General features: G+C 44.2%; 2 protein-coding genes across 4 annotated transcripts in view; one reads left to right on the top strand and one right to left on the bottom strand.

Annotated features, from left to right (window-relative positions):
* Positions 1 to 8,599, top strand: part of LOC118428430 (angiopoietin-related protein 6-like) — a 12,954-nt gene extending 4,355 nt beyond the window's left edge. The window contains exons 2-4 of the mRNA XM_035838492.1: positions 4,779 to 5,022; positions 5,456 to 5,793; positions 6,267 to 8,599. Of these exons, the coding sequence (XP_035694385.1) occupies positions 4,779 to 5,022; positions 5,456 to 5,793; positions 6,267 to 6,911 (1,227 nt within the window). The 3' untranslated portion in view covers positions 6,912 to 8,599. The remainder of the gene's footprint in view (positions 1 to 4,778; positions 5,023 to 5,455; positions 5,794 to 6,266) is intronic.
* LOC118428414 lies at positions 8,128 to 27,225 on the bottom strand. Of its 3 annotated transcripts, XR_004832653.1 has the most exons (11): positions 26,743 to 27,225; positions 22,459 to 22,566; positions 21,912 to 22,084; positions 21,658 to 21,790; positions 16,677 to 21,320; positions 12,345 to 16,162; positions 11,847 to 11,935; positions 11,355 to 11,394; positions 10,401 to 10,447; positions 9,700 to 9,776; positions 8,129 to 9,278 (listed from the first exon to the last, which is right to left on the bottom strand). XR_004832653.1 is itself a non-coding variant. In XM_035838468.1 (10 exons), exons 1-10 carry the CDS (start codon positions 26,774 to 26,776, stop codon positions 9,233 to 9,235), a joined length of 9,162 nt encoding a protein of 3,053 aa, XP_035694361.1. In that variant the 5' UTR covers positions 26,777 to 27,225; the 3' UTR covers positions 8,128 to 9,232. The 3 variants fall into 3 exon arrangements, 2 of the variants coding, with proteins under 2 accessions (XP_035694361.1, XP_035694374.1); XM_035838468.1 differs by lacking the exon at positions 10,401 to 10,447 and having other exon boundaries at positions 8,128 to 9,278; XM_035838481.1 differs by lacking the exon at positions 8,129 to 9,278 and having other exon boundaries at positions 10,395 to 10,447.

The following is a 27,225-nucleotide window of genomic DNA, read 5'->3' as shown; positions in this document are numbered from 1 at the left end:
ATGTGGCATCTATGAGTATGATCGGCTCAACGTGAAAGTCAGGGGGACACATAACCTAGGTCTGTCTGGCCTGTGTCAGCTCTAATCAGTTCAGCCTGTTGGATAATTGATGAGGCCACATGGATGCCTTACTGGGAACACCCCTACAGTTAGACTGCGAGCCCCCACCTGAGTCTCTTCCAGGCTCCATGGGATGCTTAGCCTGGAGTGTCAGGCACTTCGTAGGGCATTCCAGGTGAGCTCCGCGACTCCTTTCACATTTTGCCCTCCGATGAAATTTTGCCACCGCCTCCTGAGTTGTTTTTGGTCTAACTCATGATTAGGGGCTGTGGCAAAATCTGACCGGGTTATCTTGGTCCCTGGGCCAAAGAACTGACCCGAGTTTAGCATCCAGGCTATGGGCCACTGGAAAAGCAGTTTTTATATAACTGGTATGATATCTGACCTTTACCTCTTCCCTCATGACCTTAATGAAAAGAGGCCTTTGAGCCAATCCATGCTTCTCATGAATAAATAAAGGGTCAAACATACAAACAAACAAACATTGGCATAATCTATTTTGCATAGATTTTTTTGTTTCGTCGTCGTTTCAATACACGTCTCTTCGTTGAGACTCGGTTTTGACTGTAGGTTGATATCTGCACGTCTGTCGCGTGACTGATGTCAGGCTCACGCAAACTTGTTCCAGCTTAGCCTGTCGACACTCTGCCCCCATCCCATAGCTCCTTTGCAGACTTCTGGAGAGCCGGCGTTTTATTTTTTGGGAGCACTGATTCACGATTTTAACATGGGCAAGAGTTTTCTATGGTGCGAAAGGGTGCGGCAAATGCCCATTTCCCAGCATAGAGAGCCTGTTAAAAATCGCGAATCACCGCCCCCCCTCCCAAATAAACACCGCTTCTCCAGTCTGCCAAGGAGGCTAGAGTTCCAGGGATTGCGGTCACAACTTCAGGGGATATTTGAGGGTAGTTCTAATCTATCAAGCAGATGTTAGAACCTTGCTCAGACACGAAGAGTGGTCCTCTGTTCTAATATTGGGAATGTGATCTCGATCCAGTTCAGCTCGCCGAAACGCCAATATTCCATTGGTCGTAACAGAGAAGACAGACGCTATGAACAATATTTACAGGTTCTTTATACCGAACAAATCCCCTTAGCTCTTTGCGACAATCAAAAATGCATTTAAAGCTTACGAAAAGTCCTAAGAAACAGGACCAGTTTCCGGTAACGTGCTTCGGGTGAGCGACACAGACGCAACCGAACTCACGACTTGTAGTTCCAGAGGCAGGGACACTAACCACTGAACAACGCGGCGCTATCAGCCGCCAAGCCACGTCGTAAATAGATCGTCAATCGAACCCTTTTTAGGAGTAACAAATGAACCTGAAATATTGTAAATGACTTGAAATTAAGACGGTAAGTGGTTATATACTCCAGCGGCAAGCTTTTCTGTAACGCGTGTTGACGCCTGAGTCATGAAACGGACTACTTTCTCTCGCGGAAGGAAAACAAAACTGCCTCGAACTCTCAACGTGGCGTGGCGGCTGGCTATTGTACTTCTACAATACTAGAAAGAGACCAATGTTGCTATTACAGGCGTAAAACATTGAGAATGCGCTGATACTATCTACATCTACTGTTGAGGAAGAGAGTCATCTTTAAGGTTGATGCTGCGCAATTCACAATTTTACTTTTTCCGAAATAAATGATCATAAATAGTAGACCAAATAGATTGCATATCATAGTACCGTAGGAAGCAAGCCAAAAGAGGGAGCCAGCGGTACCTTGTCTATCTCTAGTCCTCAGCTGAGAGGACGAAACAGACACGGTAGGCGGATACTAGGCTAGGTATCGACTTGCAACAGGGACAACACAATGTGGACACTAGAGAGACTGTGTTGCACAGATTAATTTGCAGGCGGTTTACCCGAGGATATCTACCGTGTAACGCCAGCAGATGTGACGTCCCTAAACCAGCCGGGCCTGAAGACAGCACTTCACCTTCATGGCTACCTTGTTCCCCGAACGACCGGGAGGTCAAGGAACTAGGTATATAGGTGGGAAGGCATTGGTCACGGGTCGGTTGATTTATAGCGCCTGAGTAGGACCAGGTGAGGCGGTCACTGACATGGCCTCTGCGGTCGTGACCTCTGGGCTACCGGGGAAGGGGGTCGGGATTAGCCTCCCGTCTGACCAGCAGGTGTTCTTGTGGAGATATGGTAGTCTCCTGCCGACATCCCCATCCACGGAGCTTGCCATGGGAGAACAATTCATTAGACAGGATTATTTAAATCTTTGGCCAGCATTACGTTCAGGTCACATTTCCAAACCGGGTCCCGACCGGGCTGTTTTTCGCTCCCGAAAGCTGACCGGCCGGGCCCCAGTATACTCGTAAAAGTGTGACCTAATTATAAATCATTCAAACTATCTAGCAAATTTACAACGGCAGTAAAGTAAGTGAAAAGGCGGCGCAAGCGGTAACCACGGGTGATGGCACCCAGGCGGGATGAAAGAGACTCGGCAGCGAAAATAGGGATGGATAGATATCTATGGGTACAGTTTCCCCAATTTAAATCTTGAGTTTATCTCACGACGTCACTGTTAGATCATAGGGTTCAGGAATTCAAAGCACAATAAATCAGTTCTATGTGCACACGTCAGAGGTCATCTTTGACCTATATACCGCACTGTTATAGCCAAATGATGTTTTGCGGTTACGGGATAGTGGAATACAGTGCTGGGTCGTGTTAACTGGCACGCGTCCAGTTTCACGCATGGGGTCTGACACCTCATTTATTCTCGGTCCGAAGATGTCTGTTTCCTAAGGGCCACATGCTATGTTCCAGGTACGCGAATGGTTGACTGGGTTGGATGACGGGGTACCATCTTCCGTAGTTACCACTGGCTATCGCTTTTTGATTGCATACCACGGAAAGTGACAAGGAATGCCAGTAGTGGAGAATGGTTCCCAGGCTTGCGCTAAAGTTAACCATCATGCAGACGTACAATCTAGGACCCTCCTCAGTCTCAGTGTTTTACTCGCGTCTGGGGGGCAAAGTCACGGTAGCGGTGACCAAGGTGTGTCCATTTGCCAAAGCAAAAGCAAAGGCATTTACAGCGTCGTCCATCTGCCTCTGGTTATCTGGTATCGTCACTTATAATGACACGGTGAGACGTAAGTCAAGTACCAAACTATGCGAGAACTGCGGAAACGTGCGGACGTGTAGCTTCCTTCCACCTGACATCCATGTCAGGTGCTTCATGACCAGTGAGTCTTGCCAGTGAACTTGAGAGTCTCTACTACAGGGACGGAGGTCTGGGTGTCATCATACAGCTGGCCACCGGGTGAGATCACAGCCAATGATTAAACGTCTCTCCCCTTCCAAGCAGATTTAAGGTGCGGCCCAGTGTTAACGCGTGTCTTGAGTGTTTTAAACACGTCCTTCTGGTGGCCCACGTTTTTCTCTTTTCGAAGACATCCCCTTTATGAAGATTTCAGCCACTAACAAAAGATTAAAGGTATCCCCATATAGCGGGTTGTCTACCGTGTCTATCTTGTAGAACATGGTACTGGACACCAGAGCCCACCCTTCTCCTTCCATTTCTTTAACAGCGCCAACCAACAGGTACCCGTTTTTACCACGGTGTTTTTACACCTGGGTGGAGCGAGGAACGTTGTGTCAAGTGCCTTTGCCAACGACACCATGTTAACCGAGAATGCAAGGAATCGGAACAGTGACCGTTCGATCTCGTGTCTGTCAGCCTGGCAACAGAGCCATTTGACTCCATCAGAAAGGCATTTAAAAATCATTTTAAAAACTTAAATCTGCTTGGAGATGACCGCGCCTAATGTCCAATCTCCGTCTATAATAGGAAGCAATCACAAAGTTTTCTGTTGTGTCTAGATTTCGTAGATTTCCATAGTTCGTAACAATTTACAGCTGCCTGGAAGCCACACGACAGAAATAAGTTGATGGTGTTTCCTTCTTTATGAGGATCCCCACTGGTTGTCTCTCTAACAGTTAGTTCGTTTTAAGAATCGTTTAACATGTCGGTAGTCTCCAAGCAGGGGTAGGGTGGTACGTCGCACTGTCAAAACTGCCCAAGAAGACCACTTTGAGGAGCGATGGGGGTTCCCTATGGACAGGAGTCTTAATTAATGCTTGTGTCAATGGGGAAAGGGACCATTAATAAGTTGTCGGTCATATTGGCCAAGTGGTCCTTATGTAGAACGCAGAGGTCCGCCAACAAACGTTTTTGGTACGTTTCAGGGGAAAGTGGCTCGGGACACTACTGTATGTATCAGATTCAGCTTCTGTTGTATCAGATTGGACACGTGGCTTGGTGAGAAGTGATTATTTGCTGCAAAAAGTCTATGACCCCCCCCCCCCGTCTCTGTTGAGGGATGGTTGTAAAGCCCTGATGTAGATGGCTTCTTTTATTCCTCTTGCAAAATAGTCTGATTCTGTGTCCAAGATTCTTACTTTGTCCACTTGAAGACGAAGGAGTCCATTGTTCTGCAATTCATGAATTGTGCTATTTTAGGGGGGGTGTAGTTAGTTTTTTTCCTATTGATTACCTTAGCCAAGAAGGTTGTGTTCTTGAATAGCATACGTCAGTCACGAGGCTATGGACTGGATACTATTAAGGGAAATTCATGATATTTGATATGTGGGTTGGTGTCGACAAAGCGAAGGACAATTACTCTTACTAGCATTCTTCGCACTGCAGGAGGGCTTTAGATTTTGATATCTTTGTCGCTTGTTTTTCTCTTCCAGTCTGCCTCCCCGGTGAATTACCTGGAGTTCGACATGATGCGGAGACAGCTCGGCCTGCACCTCACGGAGATCAAGTCGGTGAAGCGGCTGGTGATGGAGGTGCTGAGGAAGCTGGACGGCGTGGCGGAGGAGCAGGAGAAGATGAGTCTGCGGCAGCACACGGACGCGGGCCCGACCATAGTGGTTCCCAAGCAGACCTGTCTCCCTGTGCAGCAGAAGACCTGTCCCGGGATCATGTATGTAGGTATGTCACCATGGTCGCTTACTCTTTTCTCAGTGACTCGGCATTGCCTTCGACATTTTTGGGCAAAAACATGCTTCAGCCACAGGTCCTTAGGTCCTTTAGGTGAAGTGACATTTCTCATGCCCCTACCCTGTCATGTAGCCTTCAAAAGGGTTTGGGAGAAATAGGGTAAATGATTGGCCAGGAAAGTGAGCAAGGGTAACATTTGCTCTTGGAGCTGCGCGACCAAATCCTACCCCATGGACAGTTCCCCCGGCAAGATGTTCTTGACTGGAGACTGTCAAATTCTCTACAGCAATAAAAAAAAAAAAAAAACTTATCTCCGAACACCGATCACCGTAGTTTTAAAGTTGATATCACACTGATGTTCATCTATCAAAAGCCTCTAAGCACTGAAAAAAAAAAACTTAGATATGATTTTTTCCGTTTGTAGGCCACATATCGTGCACAGACATACTGCTGAGCGGCACAAACACCAGCGGCATCTTCACGATATACCCCCGCTTCTACAACAGCAGCTTCCCGGTCTTCTGCGACATGGACACCGACGGCGGGGGCTGGACCGTCATCCAGAGGCGCATCAATGGCAGCATCAAGTTCTTCCGCCCGTGGAAAGACTACAAGGAGGGGTTCGGCGACCTGGAGGGAGAGTTCTGGCTGGGTCTCGACAGCATCCACGCCCTGACTCGGTCGTTCGGCAGCACGCTGCTGCGTATTCAGGTGGAGAGCTTTGAGGGCCAGTGGCACATCGCCCAGTACGACGGCTTCAAGGTCTGTACCTGAATCTGTAACGTTGTAGCCAGTATAACACAGTTTAATTCCAAGCAGATCTATCTGTAGCCGTTTGGCTGCCGGTTTTTGCCCAAGCGTTATTTGGTGGCAATGATTGAGTTCCTCTCTACGATAGTTCTAGGGGAAAACGGATTTTTTTAAACACTACTTCATTAATATTTCTTGTTCTTTTCTGAGTTAGCATTAGACACCAATGAGTTGGTACGTCTAGGGATGTTACCGTAGCTAAACTGGTAGCCTCCTCGAGCTCACAGTTGAGCCAATTACGGTAGTTGATAACCGGTTCGAATCCTGGGAGAGCATCTCTACTTCTAACCGTAATGTGCTTGTCCTCAAGCACATTACGGTTAGAAGGGAAGGGCTAGCAACCCCTCCCTGTAGAAATGTACACTGCTAACAACGATACGTCCACAAGTCATTTTGAATAGTTTTTCTCTTGTCTTTGTCTGTAGGTCGCCAACGAGTCAGAGAACTACAGGATGACCACTGGCCGCTTCACATACGGCAGCAACGTGCCGGACTCCTTCAGCTACCACGACGGGGCGAACTTCAGCACCTTCGACCGGGACAACGACGGGGACGAGGAGGTGAACTGCGGGAAGAAGAGCCGAGGTGGCTGGTGGTACAAGGGCGGCATGCCGGGCAAGAACAAGTGCGGGCTCAGCAACCCGAACGGCCTGTACCACCTGGGCGCGTATGAGGGGGAGGAGAACGGCATCTACTGGTACTTCTGGCGCAGCGACTACCTGTACTCGTTCCGTAAGGTCGTGATGATGGTCCGCCCGGCACACTTCTACTACGCCCCGAGCCAGGGCTACCGCCGGCCCCCACAACAGTACCCGTACCCTTACCCATCATCGTACTACCCTGGGCCAGCACCACAACCACCACCACCATACTACCCTGGACCAGCGCCACAGCAACAACCATATCCATCTTACAGCAACCCCGCCCCGGCAGCTCAGCAACCATACCCGAACCCCGCACCTTACCCTACAGGTTACGACGCCGCAAGCCTTAACAGCGCGCCAAGTCCGACCTCTTCCTCGCAGTACTACTACCAGAGATACATGCAAGGTGACAAAGGCGAAAAGTAGCAGTATGATAACTTCCTTGACAATGGCCTTCCCAGGTGTTAATATATTTTCATCATTCTTCAAGAAGAAGCGAAATTTGCTGAAGAAACGTCAGTAACAATTCTGAGGGCATTGGGAAACTCTACGCCACTCAAGGTGAAAATGGGGAACCACGCACCTGAAAATGACAACCTTAGTGTTTAAAGGTTTGGCTGTGAAGAACATACAGCCAGGGCTGCCCAACTACCCAGTGGCCAACCTCAAAGCTGAAAAGACAGTACTGATCATGGAATTTAACAAAAGATAACCTAAATAGTGTGGTGTTTGTTAATTTTGCATGGATTTAAACGGTTTTCTACCTTCTTCAGTTGATGCACAACTCCTATGGGTCTTCAGATGTAAAGGGGTATTACTAAAAGGGGTATTACTTATCTGTTTTCTAATAGGATATAATGTATTTGATTATCTAAAATGGTCTAAGCTGAGTAAATGTAGGTGTTTAACAGGTGAAACCAGCATTAGAGGAAGTACTAATTGTGAGTCATATTTCTTTCTTAATAGCAGTGACTTGCAAATTATATCTAGTATAGGTGATAAGAATGTGCTTGATAATGTTAAGGAATGAGAATGTAAATTTGTGAGAGACTGAAATGTACAAAGTGCAGCAGCATCCAAGTTTAGGCTATTTGGAAGTGGGAAGGGTCTTCAAATACGGGTAGGGAGTTTTATGAAATTATTTCTAATCTCAAACAAAATTCTCAAACCTTATTTCACAGGACTACAACAATACACTAATGACGTTGGACCTATGTTCTTGTAAGGTCACAATCATGTTAGGTGAAGACTGGTAATCATTAATATGTGAAAACCTATCATATAACTATTTGTAATGTTAAACACATGCGGATAGCTGTACTTGTCAACTTTTAACACAAGCAATTTAAGCCAGCCCAAACCCTCTTAACAACAGAGGGGGCTGGGACCAGCTGGGACCACATATTGAGATATACATTACAAAATCTTAGATTTACTTTGCTGAACAAATACATAAGTTTGAGGTGGTCAAGCTAAACCAGAAATATCTGAAACAATGAGTACATGGAAAATCAAAGTACACAGAGAATACACACAACAAGAAAACATTTAGAGGCTACTGTGGATGGTTCAAAACAGGTTCCCTAGAATTCTTTCTTGGGGGAACAATGATACAAAGGAACAGAGCTGATGCAATAATCTACAAAGGTCAAGAAAGGTTTTAATACAAGTATCTGGAACAGAACAAAAACAACACAATGTGCATCTTTATGCAGTTTTAACACAATGTTGATCCAGAACTTCAAAATTATTACTGGCTTTCAATATTTTCACACATGTACCATTCATGTTAGATAAACTGTAACAGGCACTAGATCTGGAGCTGGAGAACATTAATGGCAAGTTGAAAATCCACCAAGTTGAAAACAAATGTCCATTACCATGGCAACCATGGGTGAATTATGTCTGGGATGTTTTCTAAGTCTTTCCTTTAAGTATATGATAATGCAACATGACAACATAAATATTTCAGCAATAGTTTCAACAAGAAAACAACACAACATTGATCTTTTAACAGGAATGTTAATCAACTCTTTTCCTGCAAGAGCTCAAAACCATAAGATTTATATTGTTTCTGAATGAAATCATCTCCATAATTCACCTGTATCTTTTGTGTTAAATAAGATGTAACAAATACCTAATTCGTATATTTGAAAAATAAACATTTCCCCCAAGCTCCAACTTTCCAAACATCTAACTCTGAACACGAGATGTATTCTCCAGACTCTGGAGTATACTTGTCTAGTAGTCTCTGTACCTGCAGAAATCAAAGAGCTCGAAATGCTGCACATGTCAGGACTATGTCTTGAAAAAAATAACTTCTGTTTAAATTTGTTTGCTACTTGACCACAAAACAGACGCATGTGAGAAAGTCAAAGCAACTTGACTATCCTTTGATTTTTTAAGTACCCACAACAACTCTTGTTCATATACAAAGCAGAAAAGAACAAAAATACCTTACTACAAGGTAATGTACAATGGTTGTGAGTGATATAAGTGAGAAATATAATGATTAATTATACAAAGAGCCTCTCTTCATAATGTTTGGAATGCAAACATCACCTGTGTGAAGAAAAAATCTACACAAATAGAAGTTTTCCAGTTCTTTGGCACTTTCTATGCAGCTGCATTTCTTGTATCAGGCACTTAAAACAACTGTACATTGTATCTAAAAATACACTTATGTCTTAACAAATTATTCAGCTGCCACTCAAACATATACAACAACAGAAGTTTAACACTTAAGTCTATCTCTTCCTCTGCAACACAGGTTGGACTGGCATTTTTGTCTTGCTGGAATAAAAAAAATGATTAAAATGAGAAAAATCTATAAACACCAAACGTTTTCTTCCTGAACAGCCAATTTTCTATGGGTTGTGATAGGAAATATAGCTAATGTGTACAGTATATAGGGGTCCTTTTGCCAGGGAATTCCCATAGCACATAGCATGTAAGATGAACAGCTTCACATCTTAAACAAAGGACTGCAACCCTTTCCAGTAGCCTGCATGTCAGGTGAGCAACAAAAGTTGAAACCCTGACCCCTTGGTCCAGAGACTCGGTCACCAACCACTGGACTATGCATACCACTGAAGATCTACAAGCAGTGGTAATGTGAACCAAACAATCATCGGAAAGAAATGCCCATTCAAAAGAGAATAACAGGAAAGATTCAACCATCCTTGCTCACGTGAAGTGTAAGAACAGCACATACCTTGTCTTGTACAACAGAAGAGTCCATCCCTGCACTAGTGCCACCTCAATACAGTATCTTGCTGCAATATGTTTCATCTGTAGAATAGAAAAATATGAATTATCACATCTGATCCACAAAAGACATTTCCTCAGTATTCTTGAAGACGACCTGAGGACTTGTGGAAAACTTGCAGTCCATGTTCTTGTGTTCTGTTTCTGTTCTGGTTCTATTCCATATTCCATGTACGTTTACTCATAGTTATCTTGAATCTGTAGCACCAAAATGCCAGACGTACCCATCAAAATATCTTTTACAGCTGGCCACACAACAAATACCATAAAAGAACACAAGAAGGTTAAAAAACATGAAAGTCAACACCCCAGTTACAGAAGGCAGAGACCCAATGAAAAACTTAAGTCCTTTCTGTACTTTTGTAACATTCCCCAGTAATAATGGTACACGACAAGGGAAACCGTATCGTTGTTCCTTAATTGTTCTTGTTTAGTGGATTGTATATAATTTTTATTACTGTTTTAAATTGTGGTGCAGGACAACCTGACAGACAGGTCAAAACAACCTGAGTGCACACCTAACCCTTGGGTGCAGATATTAAGTGAAAGCAACCCCCAGGGTCCTGACTGAGTCATGCTAAAAAACACCTTTAACTCCAAAGAAATCCATAGACACAAAAACAAGTGCACAAAAATGCACACCTTTACCTCCAACTTCATGTCAGTTCTCTGCTCTATAGGTCAAACTCAAAGATCTGGAAAATGACCAAGGCAACACAATGGACGATTGACGTTCATTAACACATTTTCAATACTCAGAGGCCAGAGAGAATAAGCACCAAAGGACAGTGGCAGAACAGGAACCAGTCACCAGGCAGATCCACAGAATGTGAGTGAAGAATGGTCTGTAGCACTATTTCTGAAGAGCCTAGAAATTCAGTGTCTACCACCAAATAATAAGTGTTGCTGACCCATAGGAAATGAAAGAAATGTGAATAGACCTTTATGTATTCAGTTTGTCTCCATGTATGTGTGTATTTCAGAGTCATTTAATATGGGTCTGAGAACCTGAATCCAAGCAATAACAAAGGAAATAGAGGCAGGCTTAGAAACACCCAAAGGCAAGACACTGCTGCAGAACTGAGAAGGCCAGGAACCAGCTGGAGCCCAGGTCAGAGGAAAAATGGAGAAATAGAAAGACACCTATGGGGCACAGGCCATAGCCTGTTTCACTGTTCCCATGCATGCTTGAAAAAACTGGGAAGTCGTGCATCATGGTCATTAGCATCACACGTATGCAGCAGTAAAGCTGGTAATGAATTTGATCTGCCACTACTTCGTATTTTTCAAAGCATCAGAAGGGATCAGAAAAATGGTCTGTAGCCTATTTGCTCTTGTGTGCTGCTCAAGGCTTGCAAAAAAGAAGATAAGATGAAAGCACAGTGAACTCAATCCTTATCTGCAAGCAGATGTAGGGTCTGGCTCAGCTGCAGTATTTTAATTGTGTTTTTGCAGATGTCTTTTTGATAGTGTAATTTTTTGCTATCTCCTTTTTGAAACATGGCAGAGAACACAGAGAATGAGTCGGCTCCCGCATATCTTCAGAGATTACCCGAACACCTCAAGCCTGGGTAAACTTGTCACTGGTGAGAGAGCCCTTACCTTCATAAGCTCGTCATTTGTGGTGAGCCGTACCTTCATCCTGCAGATAGAATCATATGGAAAAGGAGTCACATGTTAATGTCCAAGATAAAGTAAACTGTAGATTAGGCAGTTTCTAGGAAAACAGTATTGAATCAGTTAAGAAAAAAACAGCCTTGATGCTATTTTATATAACACAACTGGTGAATTAATCATATGACAGAAGACAGAAATCTGGACCAGTTATTGGCCTATGCCCTTCCTATTTTCACACAGGTAAATACAACACTTGAAACATTTGTCTAGTTTTGGGACTTGCTACACTGTATAGACGTAAATTACAGACAAATCACATTGACAAAAGGACATCACAATTCAGCTACCTTAGTGGCTGAACCGAAATGTGTGGGGGAAACAAGAGTATTTGTTATCAGCTGTTAACCAACTCCAAGATTGTACACACATGTACATGTACGAGTCTTGGAGGCACAAAGTTAATAGCAGCAGACTTACTCTTGCTGGGAGCTATCCTTGACGAAGGTTTGCACCTCCTGCTCCAGTCTGCGCATTCTCTGCTGGCAGTGCTGGTCTGTCTCCTTTACCTGTGGCACATGAGAGAATAAGCAGGTCGCAATACTGACTCCAATGGTATCTCCCAGAACAGAATCTAGTCTGAAATAACATGGTGATTTCTTGGACTCCATATGGAAGAGGAGCTCAAAGATTGCCCTGATTTCAATGACCACACCATGTTTTTGTGCTTATCCAGACCTAAATCTTGGTTGTTTGTTAGGAACTGCACATTTTTCCATCACAAAATAAGGTATCTGCTAAATCGAGTGTCATTTTACTCAGGTTAAGTTTCAAGACATTCAGTGTTTGGGACCTGTACCCATAAGGTCTTGACAATATGATATCAGTATCCCATTCAGGTACTAAGTATCATACCAGTATACCATACATATACATATACACAGCTTACCACTAAGGAGCTTAAGACAAATGACTCACCCATTGCAAAGCAGGCTGAGAAGTACTTGCTGAAGTCCTGTCCCTGCTCTGGACTGTACCATTCCCCTGTTGTGTGCCGTGCTGGAGTTGTGTTGGTCTGTCTGTCTGATTCCTGTTCGCAACACCCACCGCTGCGCTTCCGGCGGTCGTCCTGGCAGCAAGGAACCTGGGAGGTTTCAGTTTCTTCAACTTCATGTTGCCTTTCTTGACCAAGCTTGCTAAGGACCCAGGAGAAGTCTTCTTTTCCGTCGGTCTCGTGCCTCCGTTCAGTCCGTTGAGACCAGAAGGTTTTTCTACTACACTACCGAGCTGTGTGGAACCATGGCTGTTAGAACTGCTGGACACCAAAGGGCTATCAGATAGCTCGGGAGACTTCTGGCGTATCGTACCAAAGTCTGCGCCTCTGGGGGGCCCAAAAACTGCATCAGTGACAGACAACTTCCCTACATCTGGTAGCCCTGCTGAAGTATCGTTTTTTGCAATCAACAAGGTCCTTCTGACTTTTGACGGTGGTTCTTGACAAACATCAGAGCTGCTATTGTTCATGTTTCTCTTCACATGATCAACTTCAGCAGCCTTGCTCCCACCAGAACCAACTGAAGGCTTTTTGACACATCCAAAAATATTTCCTTGTACACCTTGCTGCCCTGTTACAGGGTTGCCGTCTCTGGTATACTTCCTGTTGTCTTGAACATCACTTTCACTTGTCTCCATGTTCTCCCAGTTGTCGTCAGAATCGGGACTGTAGTCGAGGGACGTTGTGTGTGACTGGGCATCACAAAATTCTTCAGAAGTCTTAACAACATCAATATGTGTACTGTCGTCATCAGGCTTGGCACTGGAGGATGCCTCTGGCTCCTCTTTTTTCTCTGCTGAGTTGGCATTGTTGTCCGTTTCAGTTTTCAGGTCTGTTCCAGTTTTTAGTTCTGCTTGTTCTGGCACGTCCGGGACTTCAACCTCAACAGAATCAAAGGACTCTGCCAGCTCTTCCCTAAGGGCTAGTGCGGGATGGTCCACAACAGAGTTGGGAGGGACGAGATTCGGAGCTGTCACATCCTCACAAGTACCACTGACAGAGTCTAAAAGCTGATCTGCTAAAGTTTCCCTGAAGGCAGCTGATATGATGTCCTGTTCTTGGCTGGTCGTGGGGTCAGTCTGCCTCTCCCTGCTGTCCCAGACAGTGTTGTTGGCCTCTTTTTCTTTGGCCTGTTTACTTTTGTTAGCATTCTGTTTGTCTGTTTGTGATTGTGAAGTCTTCTCTATGGTAAGAGGAACCATGCTGGGCATGGTCGTGAAGTTGGGAAGGACAGGATCGGTGGCTATTGCAGACATGCTGTTGTCGGTGTCAGTTGTTGTAGGTACAGATGTACAGCTGTCCACAGGCCTGGAGCTGGTCCGGATAGGTGGCCCAGCGGGCAAACGACCTACAAATTCATCCTTTCCTGTCTCAGCCTCATTGGTATCTCCTTCGTCCTGTGTTCTGTACGTGCTTTCTGTTACAATACTGGAATCATGTTTCTGCCTCTGATCAGAATTACTGCACCCTTCTTTTTGTAGGGAAGAGCTTGTTGAGGAACTCCACAGGCTCTGTGGACCATTTGTAAGATTGTTCTCTTTTGGTGTGCCATCACTGGAAGTGCAAACAGTTTTACTACCAGTGTTAGCATCTTTCTCATGAGAGACGCAGTTCCCAGTTATTTGCAACATTGCCTCCTCCAGTATGTCTGTAGTATTTCCTTGATCTACACCTTGTGTTGCAGCAGTGTCTACCAAATTTCCTGCCATCAGTGCCCCAGTCTCAGGGTTGCCAGCACTGCCCTCAGCTGCATGCTCCTGGCTGTCTGAACTGCACAAGGCAGCCGTGACCTTTGCTGACAGCTCACGGGCAGACTCTCTGTTGATTTTGGTTTCCTGCTTCTCGTACGGTGTTGGCTGGCAGTTGTTCCTGTTCACATCCACTTTGGTAGGGCTGTACAGCCTTTCTACCAGATCTGATGCATTAGCCAATACCAACAAGTTATGTCCCGGTGCATTTTGCTGAAGAGACTGGCCAGGAAGTACAGCCTTTTGACTGTATGGGTTTTTTCCTGGTGGCAACCTACATATGGGCACTTTCTCCTTCCCGTCTATCATGACTACCGGAACTGGAGGAAAGTTATCTGTCTGCTTTTCTTTAGGTGGAGAATCAACCAACTCTCTCAACTTCCTCTTGACAGATGGAGATGTAGGGACATCCTGCACAACCTGAGATATCTTACCCAGAGGGTGCAGGTCCCTCTGCTGTGTCTCCGGGATGACCGGTACTCCTGTGTCACAGATGGAGTTGTTTGCTGCTGTACGTACATCTTTGCCAAAGGGCATGGTGTTGCTAACAGTCTCATCAATGTCTGCCTGTCCCTTTTTGTAGTAAGACTGCTTTTTCTTTGATGTCTCAATACTTTCTTTTTGGACACTGGGGTTAGCTAAAGGCCGCTGCATTGCTGTTTTCTCACCCTCCAAGTCATCAAGCACCTCAAAAGCCTTTCCCAGGGTGTAACTTATGTCTGGCAAGGAAGTAACTGTGTCGAACGGTGGCATGTTGTTGTTGTAAACTGCCAGAGGTGAGGCAGTACCTGTGTCCAGCGGCATGTTGGTGAAAATTGCCTGCTCAGACCGGAATGTTAGAAGTGACAAGGCGGTGGGGGAGACTGTTGAGTTAAACTGAGGAGCCTGGCTCACCGCTGGGAGTGTAGCATTCATGTTGACTACTGGGCTGTCATTCCCAAAGTCCTGCAAGTCCGTGCTGTGACCCCTTACGCTGTTTTCCAACATCACCTTGTTGCAACCCATGGTCAAGAGTGGGTCTGGGTAGCACTGCTCTGCAAGTTGTGTTGGTGTCTGGGAACTGCCGTTTCCGCCGGTACGACAGGGTCCCAGCACCTTCACCCGAGGAGTTAGCTGCATGTGGAGGGACATGTTGGACTGCTGACTGCAGCTTCCCACAGAGTCACCAGTCTTCTGCAGGCTGATGCAGTTTAGAGCATTCATGGCATCCTTACCAGAGACAGCATCTAGCTGCTGCTCTGCGGAGGTCTCTTGGAAGGCTGCTGAATGAATGTCCTCCTCTTGGCTCATAGTGGGGTCCCTCCGACTCTTCCTTCTGTTCCTGACAGTGTTGTTGGCTGGTTTTTCTTTTGCCTGTTTGCGTTTTCCAGCCTTCTGTTTGTCACACTGTTTTTGCGAAGTCTTTTTTGCTGCAAGAGGGGCCATCCTTGGCACTTTTGTGGAGGAAAACACTGGTGGTCGTTGCTTCCAGGGACTGAGAGGGGAATCCCCATGCAGACTTGCAGGCATGGCTGGACTCTGGACGGATGTGAATACCACCTGCACCTTCTGTCCAGCTTCTGTAAACTGTGGAGAACAGTTAGAGGTCAATGGCAATGCTGGCTGCCGCTCTCGCATATCAGACTTTTCGGGTGAAGGCTGTTTTTTGCTATCTGTAGATAATAGCGGCGTGGCATCTGTGGAACTATCTTTTCCCTTCACTGATGCATTACTTTTGCCTTTCACACGAGTCTGTCCTCTTGACTTATTGGGTTCTTTCTTTCTGTTAGCACTCAATTTGCTCCTGGTTGATTTCCTGCTTGTACTAGTTGTAGAAGCCACTTTCTTGCAACGTTGTGCACTGTCTTGTCCTTCACTGGTGACCCTGTTAAGCTGCCCGTCGCGGGTTGCCTGGGTTACGCTGGGGTTCTTGCCCTTGACAGGGCTGAACGGCACCTCCACCTCTGCACCCACGTCATCCGCACCAGGACTCCAGAACACATCATCAGCTGCATCTGCAGTTAATACACATAAACAAAAACAGTCTTTAATAGTAACACACAATTTACACCACATTCTGAGCTCTACATTGATAGTATTGTTTTTTATAATGTAATCATCCACAAGGTTCTCACCTGCTCAGCTGAGCATAGGGGCTCCTATTCTGTGATTTGGGTTTCAACCACAGCCTTTTCCGTTGTTTTGTGACAGAGGTAAAATATCTTGGCTTTGTTTCATAAAATCTGGCTCTCATTAAATAGTGTTTCTAGGAGAGTTACAAATTTAAGACCCTCCTAAATACTCACGCCCCCATCGCTTGACACATGCTAAGATGCCCCCTATCTATAGAAAACTCTGAAACCTGACCTAGCCTGACTAAAATCATGCTTCTAACAGTTAGCCTTAAAGTTGCCACCACCTAGGGGAGGGGGTCATTAACCCCAGCAAATGAGAGATTGTGTAAACACAGGCTAAAACCTGACCCAGGTAAAGAATGAAATACCATTTTAAGATAAGAAAGTGACATACCAGTTGGGGTTCTCTGCTCGCTAGATGCACGCCACCACTGATCCTCAGAAGTCTTACTTGTGTTACAGCCACCACTCGATACAGTATACCACTGTTCTTCTGAGTTACTCCCACGGGTAGAATCTGTCCCTGTTGGAGAGACCACTTCTATTCCCTGCATCTGGTCTTGGCCAGGAGTACCTGCTTTGTTCGACTGCTTTTGTGAATCCGTACTCTGTCTCTGTTTTCCCACTTTCTCCACAGCATTTACAGTCGAGGGATTTTTCGCTTCAACCCGTCTCTTTTTCCTAGGTTGCAAAGACTTCTGTGAGGGTGTTTTTTTCCCTACCTGCCTTTCAGCTTTCTCAATGGCACAGTCTGCCAGCATAAGCTCAGAGCCAAAGTCTTTCTTAGTTTTATTCTGAATAGTTGTGTCTGATGGTGAATAACCCAGAGTTCTCCGAATCTCTTCCTGATGTCTTCCCGTGGTAGGCTTGTGACATTGCTCATCTGCTGTTGTCTGTGGAATGCTTTCAGAGTCAGTTTTCCATCTCTTCCTATTTCTGTCACAGCTTGCAACCTTCGTGATTCCAGTCTTAACGACAGGCTCCTTCACTCCTGTCTTGTTTTCCATGCTGCCCCCTGAGGGACGTTTTGCTACAGCATTTGTATATCTAAGTCCTTTCCTCTTGTCTGAGGTTTGACATGTTTGACCATTTGCCACCACTACTTCAGTACAGGCTTGCTCTGCTGTTTTGCTGTCCCTCCGCTTCAACTTGTACATCACTTCACGTTCCAGTGGATTTGACTTCCCAGATGTTTTTGCTCGTCTTAAATTTTTTGTTGTGACATCTTCATGATATCCCTCACTTCCCTCACTTCCTGTTCTTAATCTTTTTGTTACTGCTGCTTTGTTTCTGCCCCCAGATAATTCTTTTGTACAACACAGTCTTTGTTTTTGAGCATGAACAGACATCTTTGACAAACTGGCATTCTTACCAACTTGTTGAACTTCACTGGAAGGAATTTGCTTGCTCATACCGCCATTCTCCAAAGTTTCTTCACCTTTTTGCAGTTCTGCTATTCCAACATGCATCTTTCTTTTGACATGTGGTTTTTGTCCACTACTTTCTCTACTTCCCTTTTGGTCTCCTCCACTCGCAGCTGTGTCTATGCACTTTGCCCTGATCTTTCCATCAACTTTACTTTTGCAGAGACGGACACGAATCTTGAGAGTCCCTGGTTTTATCCCGGCCCCATTCTCATGATTTTCTACCTCCTGTTCTCCGAGACTTTCTATCCCATTCTCTCTTCTCTCAGCATCATCACCTACATCAGGCGCTAGTGTCTCCTCACTAGAGCAACCTTGTCCTGCAGAGCTATGAGAGAGTTGATCCTCCTCGTGCAGTGTGCTTGACCTCTTGTTGTGTTTAACTGTGTGCCACTGGTCAATCTCACCTGTACACTTATCACTGCTGCTCCCATGTCTCTTGGTGACAGCATTCCCTCCTGGTGGCAGGGAAGACTTCTGAATTACTGTCACAGTCGTAAGTGCACTTTCCACATCAATGCGACATTTTGTTTCCTGATGCACTTCTTCATGGGCAGTTTCGTAGGGATGTTGGAGACTCTTGTCCTTCAGGTTATACTGACGTATCTGTTTTATCACCTCTGCTTTGGTCCAAGCTCTTGTCATACCCAGATTCCTTGGAAAGTCATTTCTCCTTTCTGCAGAACTCTCTCTTTTCGCTTTCCTTGCTTTAACACGATGACACAACTTGTTTTCTAACACATGTTCTGACTCATCTAAACTTTCAGGTGTTGGGAAGTTGTGCAGAGATCTCTGCGCTGATTCTTGCATAGAGGGACTTGTGGTTGTTACTTCAGGATCCAGTTCTTCACTGACATTGTTACCACTGTCTTTCTGGTACTGTGGTTCTGACTCACATACACGTGTTGTCTGTGAAGTCATCTCTAATCGTTTGATCATGACGACGGGAGACTTGGCCAAGACGTCAGGAAATCTCCTCAAGACCTCCTGATAACTTGTGGTTGTGGGCCCGTCTTCCTTCCTGTCATTGTCAAGAGGTAAAGTCACCTCTGTCGAAACATCAGTTATGTCTTCAGATAGTTGGATGAGGTTTGTGACACCATCACTTACTGCATCAACAGCTGTAGCAAGACTTTCCGTGTTCTGTGGTACTCCTTGTTCGCTCTTCTTCTGACCTAACACTTGAGGTTCTTCTTCCAGATACCTTTCATTACTCCTTGCTCTTAACCTGTCTAAGCTTGCTTTCACTTGAGGCTTCCTACATTCATACTTTCGAAGAGACTTTCGAGGCTTGGGTGCAATTTCCCCAGTGTTATCTAAAGGCACCTTTGCTCTTAACTCCTCCAATTTGTGCCCCATGTCGATGGTCTCAGTCACACTGTCAACTGGCAGGACAGTACCTACAGGAAGACTGTCTGCTGTCACTTCTCGGATAGCGTCGCTGCGACAAACATCTGCCATTTCTTGTGATCTGATCTGAGATAAATCTTGCTGTTCTTCCTCATCACCATCTACGTTTGTTGTTGCCTTATGGGCAGCCTCTTCCACAGAATCCTTCTCCAAGCTTTTGCTCTTACCTGCCTCAATAGCATTGTCAGTATTCTCATTAGCAAGTGAGTGTGAGAAGGCTGGGATCACCCTCATAGAAGACACTTCCTGGGACATCCCAGGTGCACTGTTCTGACTGTCCTCAACTGAGGAAGAACTTGCTGAATCTCTGACCACTTCCTGCTCACTGTCATCACTTCTGAACAGCTCTGTCCGGCTTTCTCCAGGCGTCTCTCTGCTCCTAGACCTCAATCTGCTGGAGATGCTGGATTCACAGTTCTCTGTCTTCTCTTTACTCAGAGACCTGAGTCTCCTGCATATGTTGGATTTGTTGTTCTCTCCATGTAGATTACTGCGTATATTGGATCCGTTGTTTTCTTCATGTAGATTAATGTCTGCAGGTGGCCTCTTTTTTCGAGGCCTCCCACGGCCACGACGCTTAGGTGGTTCTACATGACTTGTTTCCAAGTCTGTATCATCAGAAGTTACCTTTGATACACAATCCTTCTGTTCAACTCTGCATGCATCACTGAGGTAAGTTAATGCTCCCGCTCTCTTATCTTTAGGTACCCTCTTTTTTGGAGGCCTGCCACGTCCACGGCGCTTGGGTGCTGCAGGTAGTGTGTCAACGTCTGTATCATCAGACATCATCTTTGATCCATACCTTTCCTGTTCTAGCCGGCGTGCACGGCTTAAGTTTGTTGTCCATGTTTCCCCATCTGTTGATGGGTCCACACCTGTCCTTTGTTGTAAAGAGTCAGTCTGACTAGGGCAGACATTTGTTGCTGCTATGTTTACTTGCTCAGAGGGCTGCCTTTCCTCCTGTCTGTCCACCACCATACATGTTGCTACTGTGGGAACCAACTCTTTAGCAGAATCTGTCCCTTTGCTTTTACTCTTCTCTGCCTGACAGTCGGTACTATCTTCCAAGGAGTTTGATATGACCATCACTGCTCTCAACGCACTTTCAGCATCAATCACAGGACTTCCTGATCTTTTCTTTGTTGGACTCTCTCCAGAACAATCTGTTCGAAACCTAGTCTCCTCCTGAACGTGGTGTGTTTGCAAATAGTTTTTAACATCTCTTGAAGACATGCTGATGTTGACAATACTCCCATCTTTGATGACAGGTTTCCTTCCTCTTCTCCTAGTTTTCTTCCTCCTTCTGTCGAGTGTCTGTGCTTTGGGTAGATCTGACACATACTCCTCTGTGAGTTCTGCTACCTTTTCTGGACTGCAGAGAAAGTCTGACAGTTCTGGGATGGAATGGCAGCCACCTTGTGGAAGCTCAACCACTCTGTCTTCTTTCTGAATGTTAGTCTGTGAAGTCTGATCCCATGTTTTGGTTGGTTGGTCATTTGAAGCTGTAGATGGCTCCAAGTCTTCTTTACTGGCATCTTGATGCTCTTCCTGTACAGGGGTTGCATCCTGCAGCAGGGCACTGGATGTTGTGCTCTTTCCTCTACTCCTACTTCTCAACCTAGTTCTTCTGCAACCATCTGTGTCCTCAGCTTCATCACTTCTTTTGCCACTACAACTGTCCTGCATGGCAGATACAGCTGCTGTCACATTGGTTACAACTATGCTGTCTTCCACAGGTTTGGTAGGATCCCCTGTTCCCCCAATAGTGTCAACTGTTAGTCGCTGGGTGTCACTGAGAGTATTAGAGCCTTGCAATGTTCCACTCACTGCCTGCATGCTCAACTCTCTCATCATGTCATACACAACCCGAAAGGCAGATCTCTCTGTTTGTGCTGGGTCAATAAAATCACTTGTTGCCTCCTCTCTGGTCAAAGTTAAGTCATCATGACTGTGACCATTTGCATTGTGGCTTTCATTGTTCAACATCACCAGACAATTGTGCAGTGTCTCTGATGACTGTCCATCCATGTTACAGTCATTATTTTCCCTGCAGCTGGCCATCGAAGGCTGCTTGGGCACCGTTTCGTCTTTCTGCTGTTCACCAGTGTTTTCTTGACCTTCCTGAACTTGCTGAGGCTCCTTTTGGGCACCTGGAACAGCCTGGATGGCTCCATCAGCTTCTTCTCTGTCTTTATGTAGTAGACCTGAGAATCAAAGAATTTGCAAATGTATCTACATACAAGTTATAAAGACCAGTGAAAAATATTTTACAAAAGGGAGAATACTTTCTCCACCATTCCAGACCATCAAAAAATATTCTCTAAGCACTTAAAATATGGTTATTGATTGTCATTCTGTCCAAGTCAAATTCCATGTGTATACTCCTTGTCAGTAGGTGTGAAATAGCCACATACTAGGTGGGAAGCCTGTGACAAATAGCAAAACATATTGATACAAACTTTCCCAAAAAGTGAAACATATTGGACTAGTCTGTAGATGGATACTGCAGTCAATACAGCTGAACTGCTTGAGATGTCTTACCTTCCTGTAACTGTGCACCGGTTTGACAGGACTCGGCTGGGCACATTTCAGACTCCTCTACACCAGACAAGGTACACGACACTACGGCAGACTCAGCTCCTTTTGATCCTCCTGCTTCTGACTTATCATGTTCCTGAAAACATGAGTGAAATTGTGAACTTACTACGTACTTTGAAATCTGGCTGAGATGGAATATGTACAAACAATCAAGAATGAAAGAGAGTGAAATAAAACTTTTTTCTTGTTTGCCATACCTCTTCTTCCTCTGGAGAACTTTCCTTCATACGACATTTCCCCAGGCACCCCTTCAGCTGCTTGTTCTCTGCCCCAAGCTCTTCAGTTCTTTTCTGAAGTTCTTTGTTTCTTTCCTGAAGCTCTTTATTCCTGTCTTGTAGCACCTTGTTAATTGTCTTCAGCTTCATGTTTGCTGTAATTGATATAGCAATGTTTTACTTCATTGTGTCCCTCATCAAAGGAAAAGGGCACATTAGTGATGTCAAGAACAGAATCTGCTAATATTAGACAGAGTGCACTCAAAAATGAAATAAAAAATGACAAATACAATAACAAATTACAGTATTTGGTTTGGGCAATCAAAGATTAAAGAAAAAAATGTAAAACGAGGTCTTTTAAATTTGTTAGTTAAACGTTTAATATCTTTAATGTAGGGAAGTTCAGTCAGTGTTATGCCTTTGGTATCGACATCATGCATCAATTTGAATTCAAAGTTGGTCGTACCAATACCAAGGATGTTAAAGAAATCTCCTTAGCCACATGTAGATAATATAGATTTGTACTCACTCTCAAGCAAGCTGTCAATCATGATGTTGTATTTGCAAACTTCCTTGGACTGGGACCCACTGGCCTCCATTGTCTCAAAATAATTCAGCAACTTTGTCATTGCTGGATCTGGAACAGCAGCAAAATGGGAAACAACTCTTCATTAGCCGCAGTGTACCTTGGGTCATGTATTCCAATATATGACCCACTTTACATACACAGAGTTTACTCAGGGCTGTCTTAATACCCCCCTCACATTAGGCGAAAATCGATCGGACAACGATTCTGCAAGCTCTAAATTAAGAGGACGCATGACCCTGATGCCGACGAACAAATGGCAGAGTTTCTTCGTCAGCATCAGGGTCATACCTCCTCGTACAAGTTGTAATTTAGAGCTCGCAGAATCGTCGTCCGATCGATTTTCGCCTAATGTGAGGGGGGTATAAGGAACCATCCCTCTGCCCAGGAATGCTTGTCAGGACAAAAATTTCACCCTGTCCGTCTCAAAATTCTGAACTTCACAACATGAAACTAATAAAAATGTGCTTTTGTACACTTAAAATGATCAATTTAACATGCAACGAGGCCTGAAAAAAATCCAAAGCTGAAGAAAGCCCCAAGAGTAATGTTCAATACCCAAGATCACATATATCAACTATTATACAGTACATGAAAATCTACTGTACACACACCTGTGGGAAAAATTGTGGACCATCCATAGTACACATCATCTCATCATGGTTCTGTTGGGTGAACTTTAACTTTTAAATACTAAAAGTGATAAAAATACTAACGTAGCAGACAATGTTCCCACGGTTTCTGACCAAGACCAGACAAAATGAGTATCCAAATGCCTCAGCTTGTTCAGGTTGTTGTTGTTATTCCAAATTGATGTACTAGTACTTGTGGGGTGGGAGGGGGCATAGAGTGGACTTCTGTATCTGATACTCCACATACATAAAACATGACAGCCATTGTATCACAAGGTAGCATGAGGATTCTAGTCCTTCTAACCTGCACTTGCTGCCTTTGTAATCAGTCTAATGTGGTATCACTAAAATACTACGCTATCTGTAGCAGCTCCATGTCATTGCCATAGAACATTTGTCACATACCAGGGCCATCATACCTGTTAAGTTATGATATTTTCCTGGGAAATCAACAAATGTTGGTCTGTCACTGTAAAACAAGTGCTTCATCTACAGTACATTACATTTGAAACACTTTTGCAACAGTGTTCATTTTACAGAGGCTCAAGGCCAAAGTACAATACATTACTTGTAGTGCTATTTACTGGGTATTGAATATGTGTAGTAGACCACACTCTTCACACACACACAATAGCTGTCTAACTATAGGTATCGTATTGTATTCTATCAACATGTGTAAATTGGATCTATGGTTTTATCTTTTTTGTCCAAACCATATTGGTTCAGGTAGGTTTTATATATACTACACTAAATATATAACATATGCAATATTACAGCAATTTCCATAATTCTGGACCAAAAACCTTGTAAACAATTATGGATAACCATTGACTAAGAATAAATAGTACTCAAGATGAAGATGTACTCAAATGGAAGATTACAATGTACATGTCTACAATACCAAGATCTGTTTGTTAGTTTGTCAGCCAATTCAAAGAATATACATTGTAAACGTCTTGAATTTTTTGGCCTGCAAAAACTAATAATAACTGGCTGGGAGCACATGTGTCCTATAGAATGGACAAGTGGGCTGGTGAAAAATACCTGTCCAGTAATATAATGGGCCTTCTGTAAGGTCCACATTGTTTTTAAACCTGGTTGATTTTACTTTTACTAGAGTTTACCTCCCTCCTTCCATAAATAACTGAATAAATTCATGACAGTAAGCTGATAAAGTGTTCAAGAGGAGCGGTTCCAACTGGAGTGTTATTCCTACCCAACCAAAGAGCTCTTGTCTACTTTACTCTACTCAATTGAAAGTCAATATACTTATGGTATACCTAGTTTATTTTTAAGGATATTGTACATTTCGTAATATCCTCTTTTTCAAGAATGACCTTATTCATCTCATTAACATACAATAAACCATACTCCAGGATTCAAAATACATTCTGCAGATACAGCTTACTGAGCTGTGCAGGTATTCTGGACATCTACCTGCACTGGTCCATGTTCTGGGTCGGGTAGGGTAGAGATTAGAAAAGTGAACTTCATTGTTCAACAGTTGTACCTGATACAAATGTACAATGTATGGCAATAATAACAAAGCAATCAACACAACAATACTTGTCTATTCTAAGTACAACCTATATGACTACAGGAATATGGTTGGAATGCGAAACGGGATCAGTCGATCATATTAATTGATCCCCTCTTCAAGGCCAGGCACATGAATCCTGGTACGAAAAGAATGAACAATTCATACCAGAGTTTGCGAGCCTGGGTGAATCCTGGTATGAACAAGGTCTTGGTAAATTTTTCATGATGCAAAAAAATGAATTGGTTCTATCCATTTGGCAAGCTGAAATGGATAACTTGCCATCCTGAACGCTCTGTTTTGGATATGAAACAGATTTTTCCGAACCTCCTCGCGGATGGACCTGAAACAGTTTCTGGTTATCCGGAATTGCGAATTGTTATCATGAACGCAAAAGCAGCGTAGACTCTGATTACATCCAGGCACGTGCGTTGATAGTTGGTGGCGTCAAGGGGAAAAGTAGAGTTCTAAACCTATCAGTTGAGTATTTCTGCCTTTTTTTAATTGTAAAATTCGCTTATATTACCGGGCCGCCTCCTGGTCGACAGTCCTGATATTGGCGGGGGGAATGTGTCAGGAGACCCAGAGCAAACATCATATAGCATACATCGGAACCAGAATGTTTTCAGTGGCATTTCCAAGGCCATAAACTTGAAGGTACGCAGCTTCAGCAAGACATTGGTTCTGTTCCTACCAATAATCTGACTAACGCAAAAGTCAAGATCGTGCAGAATCACAACAATCTTACAGAGGTCACATGACCATGCATTACCATGATGCCCTTTCAAGGAACTGAAACGGTTTGCCCGTGGATGCAAGTTTGCACAGTGAACGCAAAACGCAAACCATTTGCTGTCGGATATTTTGGCCAAACATATAGAAATGTTGTATTTTTTTAAATCTTAAACAGGGCCATACTGTCACCCGCACCTGTAAAATATTCAAATCGTTTCTAAATATTTTCATTTTGATCCAGGAGTTTCCTTTGTAGGCAGGACTGGACTTACTACTATTACTAAGTTCTAGTTCTAGCACTGCATGACTGGGACCTGCAATCATGTATGTTCTGGAGTATTACTTAACTATTAGCATGCATAATACATTGTGTGTACTATTAGCTTTGTCGCTTCAACTTTTATTCATGAACTTGATTCGCTCTTTATATTTGTGAGATATCAGCAAATTATGCATATAATTCAACTGTAATGTATGAACAAGTTGCCATACATTACCACAATTTTTCGAAGAAACCAAGCCAGGGCCAATTACTGATATATGATCTCTTGGGCCTCCTCCCTGACCAGTGGATTGTTAGAAGCTTGATTTAGTCATGCTGAAGTAGAGTAGAGTACAGTAGAGTAGAGTTGAGGTGCATAACTGGAAACACCATGGAATATGCATGACCAAGATGGTTTGGCAGATAATCTCGTCATTGGAATGACAAACAACAAGTTGTGAACAACAAAACCATCTGGCCTGATCCAAGTAAACTTCTATCAGCAGTTCTTGTCAAAATTAACTTACACATCTTCATACATTACTACTGTTACACATACATGTAACAGTATTCACGACGCTGTTTCAAAGAAAACTAATTTACATGACCTTGTTGCATTGTTTACAAGTGAAAGCCTAGTTTCCAATTGCTACAAAAATCTACATGTCAAAAGACTTGTCCCCCAGGGGATGCATATGTAAAGTTGCGCTGTTTCCAACAAACGCAAAATCCTTTTACTAGCTCAGTTGAACCGAGGAGGCAAAAGAGAAATGCCTGACTGACACACAAGCTATCTAAAGGTGTCAAAACGTAAACAACACATATCAAACTTCATGAGATAACGCTGTTTGACGTTCCTTGTTGACACCGAGTCGGTCCCGCCCTCACATATTGTGGCCGCCATTTTTGCAAAGTTTCTTGCACGTGTAGGTAAATGTGACACTTTAGTCGTCTCCTGGCTTCCACAGCCTCTAAACAAACACAAACTTTGTGTCGCAACTTCAGACGCCTCCGGGACTAGGAATAACACCTACATTTGAGGTAGTTAAGGTTATTCTTACCTCCACATTCCGCCTCGCTGCCTTCCTCTTCCATGTTGACACCAGGCGGTACACCTCTCTGCCTGCTGAGAATCGCCAACTTTCGGAATTCTTCGGAAAACTTCGGGCCCCGGCAGATGGTCGCAATTTCTTGCAATATTAGAAATAGGAAGATGGAAGATTTAACACTATAGTCTTGGAAGTTCAGTGTGCCATGCACCGTCAATGTTTTGGAGCTAGCATCTGACGCATATGAGAGTTAGTGACCGGAATGTGAATTTGATTAGACGAAATTTTAGAGGTCCGTTTGGAGAACGCAACAATTGGATGACTCTTGAGGCATCGGGTGTCATCTTGAGGTGTGAATCAGGGTTGAAAACGTAAGGCCACCAAACGTAAGGCCACCAATACAAACCAGCCTACGGTACCTACCAAGGAGGTTATATAACCTCCTTGCTACCTACCACCCCTTCTCGTCTGTTGTTCTTTATGATGTTTCTTCAT

This window comes from Branchiostoma floridae, chromosome 1 (assembly GCF_000003815.2).
Source record: "Branchiostoma floridae strain S238N-H82 chromosome 1, Bfl_VNyyK, whole genome shotgun sequence".
Lineage (NCBI taxonomy): Eukaryota > Metazoa > Chordata > Leptocardii > Amphioxiformes > Branchiostomatidae > Branchiostoma > Branchiostoma floridae.
This window is presented reverse-complemented; position numbering and strand designations above follow the sequence as displayed.